This window comes from Taudactylus pleione, unplaced genomic scaffold, assembly GCF_031769625.1.
Source record: "Taudactylus pleione unplaced genomic scaffold, aTauple2 ptg000959l, whole genome shotgun sequence".
NCBI lineage: Eukaryota > Metazoa > Chordata > Amphibia > Anura > Myobatrachidae > Taudactylus > Taudactylus pleione.
This window is the reverse complement of record NW_028285360.1, coordinates 1,252,501-1,265,052: the sequence shown is the minus strand read 5'-3', so window position 1 is coordinate 1,265,052 and position 12,552 is coordinate 1,252,501. Positions and strand designations below refer to the sequence as shown.

The following is a 12,552-nucleotide window of genomic DNA, read 5'->3' as shown; positions in this document are numbered from 1 at the left end:
ACACACAATGCATAAATACATTCAAATGCAAATGGACTCTGAATCAACTGACCAGCCCTCCAGGGTATTGGCAGGATATAGAGTGCTATATACCTGACCCAGGGGAGATGTATATAGGGAGACAAACCAAACCCTGAGATCAATAGCATTCAGTAGTGCACCCAAGGGGGTCTGCGAGCATCTCAAACACGAGGTTCTCAGAAATAGCAAACCAGACACGGGAATTCTCAACCGGAAGTTGTGTCTGGGTTGGGGGATAAGTGGCCAGGGGAGCGCCCATCTCCCCTAAACTGCGATTTTGATGGCACAGGTATTGTGGCCTCACAGTAGCAGATGCTTACAAGCGAGTCTACTACCCATCCCCAGACAATATGGCCCCGGCCGCTTTAGTGAGGACACCTGACGAGTCCTTCACCCGCAGCAACCTACAATGCGCACCCTACACCGGAGGCCCGGACTGCAGCACACGATTCCCCGCAACGAGGGATCGCCTTACCTTACCATCTCCATGAATCCGATCGCAGTCCGGACCCCAGCAATGCCGCTAGCTAAGCCTCTCTGTGGTCTGCCGAAATCCCCAGAGCATATAGCGTGCTGACGTATCGGCATCGGCAGAAGTCCTATTCGGCGCCTAGTACCGCTAAACTCAAGTTTCCAAAACTAAGGTAAATCAAAAAGAAAGCCTGGGACTGACGAAGCAGTCCCGCTGTTATAACCGGTGCGTCTGGATACTGGCCACGCACCAAACAAAAATACTGAATGCCTGTGGCTGGGGTATATAGGGAGGAGGCCCTATGCATTCTGGGAACTTCAAAGCTGTAGCTGTTTGGTGCATTGGTTAACTCCAACTACAAACCCCAAAGTAGTTCCTGTGGACCCTGAAGAAGAAAAGTAATTTAACCACTTACCTGTCATGGTCACATGGCATGCAGCCAGCTGGACTTTAGCTAACACTGTCACATCCCAAGCAACCATGCTGTTTTGCTCTGACATCCCACTGACCCGGACCCCGTGACCACCGGCATGAATCCCAAAATCACGCTAGAATGCCATGCAAACAGCATTCTGTGGCTTGCCGTAAACCAAAAGTGCAATGAGGGGAACATAGCCCCCTCCCTTCCCCCCCCTGAGCACAAAAATGCTGATCTCTGAGTGTATGGAGCGGATATATTAAAAATATACAGCTGCATATAAAGTGACACATGGGAAGGGGGTACCAATACAGATGGGGCCTCTGCCACTGAGTTCTATTACTATTAGGGGGGTAGGGGGTGATACGGCTGGGGATCTTTTGACAAGGGATGGTGAGGGTATTGGCTATTTCCACTGGTGGGTGGGAAAGGATTTAATAATGAGAGCCAGAGGGGGAATTCCAAATACTCCCTAGGTATACATATTTTTTTTAATTGTATATAACAATTTCTGACTGGTATTTCGAAAAATGCGCCAGCTAAGTGGTTTATTCACATAACAAATATAGCAGCATAGAATGACATACTACAGTAGTTTTCTGATCTCCATATATTAATGTCAGTTGCAGTGTAGCACTTTCGGAAGGGAGTCTAAGTATGCACAGCTGCAATGGGACACAGCCCTTTGCAGAGCCTGTGATTCAGAATATTTTTTATTTCAGTATTGAGAAAACAATGTCAACCACTGTCCCAATCTCCACCAGCTGTCCTCTGCCTCCTTAACGAATTCCCTATGGGTTACCCAAAGACCACCACTTCCTAGCATCTGTCAAAACCATGCTGGTAGCTGTCCAGGTTGCATGGTCACTGGCCTCCATTCTGTTATTAACAGCTGTTTCGTCAAGCTAGGGGAGGGAGGATTTTGTTTTTTTAAAGATAGTAAGAGAAACAGTTCTGTACTGAACTCTCTCCTTTTTTAACGCGAGGTATATTTGGCATAGGATGCAGGGCTGCAAACAGCATTTTATTTAATTACTAATGAAATGAAGCACTCTTGTATGACATATCTCCTCCACCCTATATCGTCACTATGACAATAATTCACAGCTGGAAAAATGCAGCATACAGTCACTACTCAAATGGAATTCCTATTTTTTCTGTATACCAGTTCCAAGATAGTCACAAAATTTGCGACCCAGTGGTGAAGCAGGTACACACAAATAACCGCTGGGTAATACATCTACCACTAATTGTAGTGCTTACTTTCCTTAAACAGCCACCATTGCACAGACATTGAAATTATTCTGCTACTGTGCACCAATGCATGCTAGGAGAAGGGAGATCTTGTGAGTGTAAGGAACACTGTACTCATACCCCAAACACCATCTAAATACTGCAATGGCTGGAAGTATTGAGCCAATGCAGTGGAAATGGAGGAAGTTGCTGAAGTAATTACAACTGCACTTAAAGCTCACAAGAGCACATGATTAAACCACTGCTTACAACAATAAAAGTCTGAAGCATCTCCTTCTCGTTATAAGCTCGAAGTTCACTACACTAGCCAAGTCAGAATCCTGGGAGGGCTAGTTGTGTAGAGCGCGTCAAACCAGGAGCAGGCACAAAATTCAAACAAAACTTGTTTGTAAGGCTTACACCTTCACCTCAAAATCCTATCAGGGACTTCAATTAAAACTTCACAAGTCCCACATATGGATTCAGATAAATGGAGTAAAAGACTAGCGTCAAAAATCCTCTTCTCTCTATAATCCTATTTGGGGGCACTGCCATACTTTGGGGACGGTCCAAAGCCACCCCTAGGTGAGGGTAAAAGTGTCCCTTTTACAACTGGCTACTTTTAATAAAAAAAATATTGAAACAGCAGAAAACTAGGAACCAAAAGTTCCTGTATAGGTCACCAGCCATCCCCCACAAGTAGACGAGAGCCAGAGGAATACTAATCTACTGGAAGAAGCAGAGCCATTGACACAGATAAATAGAGCTAGGGCCACAATGCCAGTCTGGTTAAAATAGGAAGGAAAAAAAAACAACGGCCATAGGAACGAAGGTTTGATTGTAGAACAATTCTGCCTTAAAACAACTAAACACCAGTACTTGAATAGAAGCAGCCAATATAGGTCCCATTTGGCCAAGACAAAAGCTAACAAGAAGACAACCAAGTAGAACAAGTGAAAATCCACAGACAAGGAAGTCACAGGAGGAAACAGCAAAGCCAGAAAGGACCAAGCAAAGACCTCCAAGAACAACTGCTGGTATATGGATGGTTGAACAACACCAAAAAAAAAAAAGAAACACTGGAAGCTATTATTTGGGTGCAATGTATCCTAATTTAAAAACATAAAAATGTATATGGTATGCATTAAAATGTCATATCAAATAGAACCCACATAAGTTTAATGAATAATGCTCTCTACATAGTATAGGATAGGTAAATTCTAACCAAACAAAATCGAAAAATAAAATAAAGATAATAGAAAGTGAAAAAAGTAGAAATGTGCATGAAAATTACTGCTTCTTGTCCTCAACAGAAAGTTCACTGTCAATGGTATGATAGTGGCTATGTGGTGTTATTTGTAACATAATGTTACCAAACTGTTACTTTCAAGTGTCTAATACACTGTAGCCATACAATATTGTAGAATAGATACTACAGGTTGAGTCTCCCATATATATATTATATTCAGGCGAACATATGACATTTTGACCACTGGTATAATCCCACCTATGCTCATGCACTGCTCTAATTCAGAGTTTTTAGCATGTAATATGACCCTTGCGCTGTGTCAGAGCAGTATTAACCCAATAGTATGCTGTATTTGGGCTGCGATCATAATATTAATGCCATCATGTAGCATTTCAGGAAGACATTTCCACCTGTGCTCATGCTCTACTCTTGTACACAGCTAATAGTGAGAACAGGGCTGGCTCCAGGGGGAGCCGCACCCTGTGCAGGATGGGTAATTGTCACCACATGCGACCGAAAATGGGTGTGTGTGGCCTACTTACCATAGGCCACATCCCCTAAATGATGTTAATTGGGGACGTGCCAGTATGGCATGCTTCCCGTTAACGTCAGGCTGGGGGCGAGCCCAGCACTACCTCAGTAGCTGGGCTGCCCCCCAGCCCTCTTCCTGCACTGAACGGATGTCGCGCACCATTCCTCTTCTCCGGGGACAGGACCGCTGCGGCGGTGGAGGTGCCCAACCTCCCGACTGCCCGTGGAACAGCGGGGCAGTGCCTGAAAAACGGGACTGTCCCGCTGAAATGGAATGGCTGGGAGGGGTGGGCCCCTCTTCGACTGCACTGGTCGAACATGCCGGAGTCGGACATGAGTGCGTAATATGATCCATCTACAACGGTAGCATACTACATATATGTCTGCTTACATAGTTAGTATTGTTCAGAACACTGTTCTATGCGTTGACTGAGTACTAATTACCAAATAACTAAGAAGCTTTGCATGCGAACTTCAGGCTTTCATGACTGCTCCCTTCAGGCCCCAGATAATACTTATTTTTTGTATCAAAACCTTGTGTAAATGGTTGAATCTTCTTAAATATCTTTTATTCATATGCTTTACTTCGTGCTCTGTATCAGAGGTTTATTTAGATCATGTTGCTCTGTATCAGAGCTACACTTATATCACGTACAATATTAAGTTTTAATCATGTATGGTCCGATGATTACCTCATACTCTGTATCAGAGCTAAGTTTTAGATCTTTGATACATAAGATCTCTTAATGCTCTGCATTATTACAGTATGTGTATTATATTACTATGTATCAGAGTTGCAGTCCTCCTGCGCCCAATATCAAGGTATAGTGGGGTGATCATTCAATGCTCTGTATCAGTGCTAAACTAGATTAAAACAGCATAGATAGAGAGCACTAAGTGATCTCGTAAAATATAATATTGTTAATATAAAACTTTGAAACAGAACATTACATGATCATTGGATCACATTATTTAAACTGACATTGCAGCGATGAGCGCTACATGATCACAGCTCTGATAGAAAAATAGGATATAGACACAGCTCGGATGCAGAATAATAAGAGAGCTGATATATAAATTGCTAATATTGCTCTGTATCAGAGCTGAAATCCTATACCCCTCTATAGCAGGATATGGTTGTAGGTTGTCAGATATAAAACTTTGAAACAGATCTCAAACATATATCAGAGACAGTCCACATTTGTTCAAATACCTACTATGATATAATGGGGGACAATGCTTTCTATTAAACCTTCCTTTATATCGTCCAGCAGCACGTTTCCTACATTTGATCAGTGCACATTAAAAAGTTTACAACTACACTAGTGTGATGTAACCAGGTACATTGCTTTGTGTCAATAGTTCCACAGCATGTAGTATGCTTCATATATCTAGGTTATATACTGTAGGTTCCAATTTCATGCTCCATATCAAAGTTTCATTATAACACAAATCTAATATGTGGCGAACAATAGGCTCTCTACAGATTTTACTCATAGATACAAATAACACATGCTCTGTATCAGAATTAGATCTCATATTAAAGATCAATGCACCTTCAAAGTAGACATTGCTTGCTCTGTATCAGAGCCATTAGTAACAATAGCCCTCCGATTCAGATCTTATGCTGCATACACACGGTACAACCTGCACAACCAAAGTTATCACTGATAGATTTCCCTCCAACTTTCTGTAGTGATGGGCAACAATTTTGGGTAGACATCTGTAATAGATATCGATTGGTTCGTACACACGTAGCGATCTGCCAGCGATACGATATCGCTGGCATATTGTTATGCACCCTCCCTGGTATGCTGGATGATCAATATCAATCATTCAGCACACCACCAACTTGCCGACGACTATAGTGATCCGCGATCGTGGGCAGGGTTTGCAAAATACGCGCTATATTTACTAAAGGACCCAGTTTTTAAAAGTCCCCAAGTCCTGTAGGACGCGGTTTGTGTGCCGCAGCAGCGGACCCAGTGACTTCCCCTCTGTGTCTCCCTACCAATTACCGCGGGCAGGAGCTTTTCATCAGCCAATTGGCTGAGACCACCGCCTCCCGGTTACGTGACACCGCCGGGCTCTCTCCCCTCACTGATCTCTGAAGCAATTTGATTTCAACTGCTGCCCGTTCACTGCGCCACACAGGCAGGCTGTGCTCCAGCATCAATGCTCAGGTCTGCTGATAACCTTGGACCTAATTCCACCAGCCAGGACACAGAGTTTTGGGAGGATCGGAAGCTGCAACTCTGATAACACTGCACACCCCGGTACATGGAAACTAACAGCCCGTCCGGAGGTGGTAAGTACCGATGGGTAATAGTACTCCCGCTGCAGGCTCTGCTCACTGAAGCTTACAGCACACTAGAGTAGGATCAGCCTTATGGCATAATGAAAGGATCAGCCCTGATCAATAAACAATAATAAAGCCTGCTCCATAGCCAACTTTATCATTCCCACACCATAGGATTACTGTGACATACACTTGGCAGTGTTGACATTAGGGTTAGAATACTGCAAGATGGATTATCAACATTCTCATGTTGACACACTGTCAACATGATTATTGTCGACATAACATACTGAACCAGTCTTCTTCACTGACCTGCAGGGTGTAGTGATGAGTATGATGATGTGTGTGTATCATATCATATAGCTGCTGTGGACACCAGACACATGACTCAGGGTTCATGCTGACACTATAACATGTAATAGGCTGCCACTCATATAATTTGCATTAAGCACATATAGGGGGAAGGGAGTCAGGGTGCTGCATGATACAGCACTCCCGCTGCAGCCTCTGCGCTTGTGTAACAGTGCTGGTATCTGGGTACTGATTTTACACTGAGCCTATTCATCCATAAGTCAGCGGCCGCTAGATTACTTACCTCACCAGGAGCGTATGCCACACAGTCATCCAGGATTATTCAGACACTGAGGCTGTGCACCATCAGCCATTGACTTTTTCCAACAAGGGTGCTGCTCCCGCACCTTGCCTCGGCCAAAACCCTCCTTGTTTCAAAACCCCCTAAACCCCTCCTTGCCCCCCAGTAATGTGCCAGCTGCTATCTACCCTTGTCCCCTCCCAGCCCTGCCTGCCCCTAGCCCCCTCTTGCCCTGCAGTACTGTTGCAACCACTGTGCACTTATCCCCTCCCTACCCACCCCCAGCACTGCTCACGTTACTCCGCTCTACCCTCAGTTCTACTCCATCTTCTACCTGCCTTTATCTCCAGCTCTAACCCAACTGCTGCTTGCCCTTAATCCCCTCTACCCCAACTGCTACCTGCCCCCAGAACTGTCCCAACTGCTGCCTGCCCTCGTCCACAATAATATGTGATGGGACCCAGAAACAGGGAAGTAGGACCCCGATTTTTAAAGTGAGGGGTCCCCGGGACCCACAAATTTTTTCGCTCATCGTGATCGCTGCATGGATCCCTATAGTAACTTTCGCAAAATCGAGCAAGTTGACCGGCATGCACGGCCGATGGACAAGATCGCTATCGTCCATACGTGGCTGCGCATCGCTGGTCGACAGTAAGTTGGTAGGGAGCATTTAAAAGAACGATTTGAAAGATAACTAACGATATCGTGATCATTCAAATCGTTCTTTTAAAAAGCTACGTGTGTACGCACCTCAAGGTAGATATTTCAGTGAAGTTATGTCTTTACAGGAAATCTTGACAAAATCGTCCAAGTTGGCCTGCATGTACAGTCGACCATAGATATCGTTATCACTCATGCGGGAATGCGCATCGTTGGCCGATCGTTCACTGCATAAAAATTAACGATATGAACGATTTATCATTGAACGATATCGTTCAGAAAAATTGTCCCGTGTGTATGCAGCATGAGTTAATATGACATGTGCAGTCTCTGCATCAGAGCCATTAGTGACATGTGTGGTCTCTGCAGACTCTGTATCAGAGCCTTTAGTAACAATTGAGCTCCGATTCAGAGCTTAGGTAATATGGCTATTGCAGTTCACACACACAATATTATACATAACATTAATTGGACACGAGGACAAGGCAGCAGCCGACACATGTTTTTTCACTTAGCTGCTTTATCAAGGCTTGGGAAGCCGTGCCTCAAGAAACCGGGAGTTCTAAACTTTCACTATTCAATCAAGAATCAGAGGGGGGTACGTGTCTCTTAAATATCGGAGAACACCGTGACATAACTCATAATAAGAATCACCAGCAGGGTATATGTTATAGTTGCACATGACTGCATTAATATTATGATGGCAGCCCATATACAGCATACTAATGGGTTAATACTGCTCTGACACAGAGCGCAAGGGTCATACTTCATATTACATACTAACAGCTCTGAATAAAAGTAGTACATGAGCACAGGTAGAATTATACCCCTGTTCAAAATGTCATACGATCGTGTGTACAGTACAAATAGCTTCCTGTTTTTCTCTTTTTTTGGGGGGGGGGGGGGGGGGGGGTATTTTACAGTGTTATGAGCTATTGGATAGCATCACCAATTTAGATATCTGAGACAACTACAGGGAGGATATTTCCCAAAATTTGGTGGAGGGTTCATTTTCACCATTTCCACATGGATGGTTGAATGCAGACGCCATGGAGGAAAAAAATAATTCCTCGTGAAAAGCAGGCAAGGCTTGCTAAAGAGCACAGACTGGGGTAAAGCTGCAAAACCAAAAGTAACAAAGGTCAATCCATGTTCCGGGCCAGATGCATGCCCAGTCAAAGTTTCTCCCCCAAGAAACTTATACATTCAGGACAGAAGCCATCTTGAGAAAACATGACTGACAGAAAAGGAGACCAGTGTCAGAAAGATTACCAAGTGGTCATGACATCCTCTTGGAATGCCATCTGAACCCTGGGAGGCATGCGGGATATTGAACAACCACAGACTGTGACAGAGAGTCCACATGTTGATCTAACATTCCAAGTGACAGGAAGGTCAGCAGTCCTAGACTATGCTCAAAAATGAATGTCCTAGATGCTCAGAAATCAACGCTCCAGTTTGTCAATGTTCCACTCTGGTTTCAATTAGTGGCACCACCTACCACAGTCCATGACAAAGGTGCCTCGAGATGGATCAGTTATGTCACAGGAATAACGCTGACCATCAAGATACAACTGTGACTGCTACGAGGTCATCCCCTGCTCAAGGACAGTGTGTCTAGCATTACAACACAAACCAGCAGATGGAAAAAGGCATAGAAACCTCTAGTTAACTCTGTAACAGATTGAGACAGGGTATGAAACCTACAGTTGCTTCACCCATTGGAACTCTTATTAACTTGACCAGGGTGTAGTCGTTGTTCATAGTTAAATGAACCAGACAGGAGCATCTAGTCCACGACTGCTATCTGGAAAAAGAGTTGGCTACCACCCGGAGAAGCCTGTTCCCCAAAACCAAGGATAAGGGGGTATATAACCACTCTCCCGTCCTCACCCCTTGGTAGTCTCAGAAACTCAGGGGCGCTGATGAGCACTCCTGTCTACACCCCCCAACCCGTGGCAAGCTTTTTATAGGGAACTCTGTACATCGTAAGAACACATCACTGCCCTAATAAAAACAAAGTTAATTTAATATCAGCTGCTCCAGCAACCGGAAATACATGGTGCCTACTCCCTAGGCACAAATGGAAAACTGAAGTCCTGTGGCCTGATGAGATGTAAAGGGGGAGAAGCAAGCCTTACAAACCAGTTTGAATTGTGTGCTTGTCTTGGATTGGCACCCTCTACAGTACAAAAGGGATGGCACAGTCCCCTAGGATAGGATGAAAGCGAATTAATGTCTGGTAACAGAAAGAAGGATCTGAAAACTTAAAGTGTAAAGCAGTAACACAGATGCCATCCTGATCTGACAAGCAGCACCAACAGAAAAATAAATAGACAACAAAAAATAGCCCCCAACCCCCATTATCCTGTAGCCCTATTGTGAGCAACTCACTGCAGAACATATCTGGATTTTCCTTACTTTGAGCTGCAGAGTTTCTGCCAGGCTTCATGGTACCGCACAGGCTCTTCCTGCAGAGTGTTGGGCTCCAAATCAGCAGAGTCTATATACTAGCAACAGAATTGATAACAGGTTTAAAAAGTTTATTACATTAACATGGTTTAAATATTACAATATTCAAACTTATAAAAGTCAGTAGAAGATATGGGACAAGAATAAAACATTTCTTTGCTTTTAGTCATGGGAGCAACAATATAAGAAAAAACTGGAATTGGAAGAATCTGAATCTGCTTTTTAGCCATAATGTCTATACACGGAGAGCTCAAGCATTGCTCAAGTTTGAGGTCCTTAGACAAATTAGAACAGTACACAGACTAAAATGCTGCACAGGCCATGGTATTTACCTTAATCTCCAATCGATGGTTTATAGCCAATGCAGAATGTTCCAGAGCTTTGATAACAGATGCGTATGAATCAGAGAATTTGGTGTATTTGCCAACCAAAGCGATGCTACAGGACTCCAGTAAGCGGTCATACCTGCAGGAATAGAATGAGTTAACTAACAATTTATGTAGAAGTACTTTACCAGAGGACAATTAACTGGAGAAACCTATACAGTGACTTCTACAGTCATGTCTGACAAGCAAATGTGAGCTGTTGACAAGTCAGTGGTTTGATTCCAAGTTGTACAAATGAACTCCAGTACCTAACTAGTAATACTTGTTTATCTTTATCATGAGCTACCATCTGTTTTCATTGCGATGGCAAACCTGTTCTGAAGACAGCTTAAGAGAGCAGCTATAATAATCTCCTTTTACACAACAAATGTGAGTTTTATGCAAAGATTTGCACTTCTCCAAAAGTGAAGTAATGTATCAAAATACAAGATGATGAGTCTGTACTATCTTTTTTAGAATGTGTCATCTCTGAACATGTCTGCTAGTAAGAAAGGATAAACGTTATGTTTCCAGAAGAGTTCCTGGGAACCATTCAGTTCCAGGCACGTGGCCATGACCTTCACTAGAAATAGGGGAAGCAGGAGAATCTGCTTGATGTCACCAGGGGGAGAGGGTTGCAGAACACTTATCCTATTTTCCCTGCAACTCAGCATTAATGGACCACATAGAATAACGAAGTGTGCCTATCCATTAGCAGATGTATTGCTGAGCGATGAAAGACAAAAGATATCCCTTGAAAACTCTGGTGGCTGTGCTGAATGATATCTGTCATGTACATGACAGATATTGGCAAACGACGAATGGTATCGCATGACACCATTCAGGGAGTGGATTTTTTTCTCTGCAGCTCTCTGTAGCTGCTGCTAATATCTTTTGGTCGTATACCGCATATAAACTGCAGGATATTGCTAATATCGTACAGCTATATGCAAAAATTGGCCAACATGTTGGAGAGATGATAAATCGCATCTATCGGCCTCGGGAGTGCGCATCTGTCATCGTTCAGGGCCTATGCATTAGCAGATATAATGAACGATTGAACGATATATCGTTCATTTTATCTGCTAATGGATAGGCTCCTTTACAATCTGATAAAAGGTGACATAGTAATAATCCAACAGGGTATACTCGTCAAAAGCATTCTGACTAAATACATTTAGTAACCTACCTAATAATACAAAAGGCATAAAAAAAAAAAAAACTGTAAACTACAAAAAAAAAAAAAAAAGCAGGGTGGACAGTCTGTTTCACTATGGATGGAAACTAATTAGTCTGCAATTAATAATAAATAAATAAATGCAATTTTCTTTCAGCTATAGGTGGGATAGAAAGGCTACCCTAGAAACTTCTCAAAATAGGTTATTTTGAGTGGGAAAAGGATGGTCAATATGTGTCCATCACCTGTAATACTGTATATACCAGTGTTGGCTAACCTTGACACTCCAGCTGTTATGGAACTACATAACCCAGCATGCACTGCTACAGTTTTGCTATTAGGGCATGCTAAAACTGTGGCAGGGTATGCTGGGATATATAGTTCCACAACAGCTGGAGTGTCAAGGTTACCCAACACTGGTATATACAAAACCGCTTCAGAGTAAAAAACAAAACAAAAAAAACAACATAGTAACATTTTGTGAAGATGTGCAAGGGTATTGATGTGTCCACCCTACAACAATTGCTCAGTTTAAGGCCCGTGAATTGTAACCTTGGGGGAGATTCAATTCAGCGCAAAGTGAATAGCGCCGGGAAGGAGCTATTGCCAGTTACCGTGATTTAACACCTGGCTAAAGGCACGGTAACCGCCGACTACGTGCAGGGTGCGATGGGGATTGGGACAATTGAATAGCTTTGGGAACTCCTTTCCGGCACTATTAACATTGCACTGAACTGAATCGCCCCCTTTAAGACTAATCGACTTTGCAGCACCAACACAGCATCTTGCATACCCAATAGGATTGAAGCCCATGTCCAGCAGTGGAGATGAACCAGGATTCTTACACAGAGGCAAGAACAATAACCTCAGGAGCCTGCCACAGGAAATAGCCTTTGGGGGAGTGGGCCTCCCCTCAGTTCTGGCTACATGAGAGAAGTGTTTGCTTTTATAAAGCTGAAATAGTCTCTCAGACCATGATATCGGTTCCTTCAAAGGGGCAATGCCATGGGGTCACTAAAAAGGTCTCCAGGCCGGAGCACCTTGCTTATTCCAGAACCCACCC

General features: G+C 43.5%; 1 protein-coding gene across 2 annotated transcripts in view; it reads right to left on the bottom strand.

The window, feature by feature from the left end:
• The window catches only part of CTPS1 (CTP synthase 1), a 61,042-nt gene that overhangs the window by 33,880 nt on the left and 14,610 nt on the right, over positions 1-12,552 (bottom strand). For both annotated transcript variants that reach the window (XR_015872996.1, XM_088459989.1), the window contains exons 9-10: positions 10,280-10,412; positions 9,897-9,985 (exon numbers count right to left, since the gene is read on the bottom strand). Coding sequence is in view for 1 of the 2 variants with exons in the window: in XM_088459989.1 (XP_088316115.1) it covers positions 9,897-9,985; positions 10,280-10,412 (222 nt within the window). In the remaining variant the exon portion in view is untranslated. The remainder of the gene's footprint in view (positions 1-9,896; positions 9,986-10,279; positions 10,413-12,552) is intronic.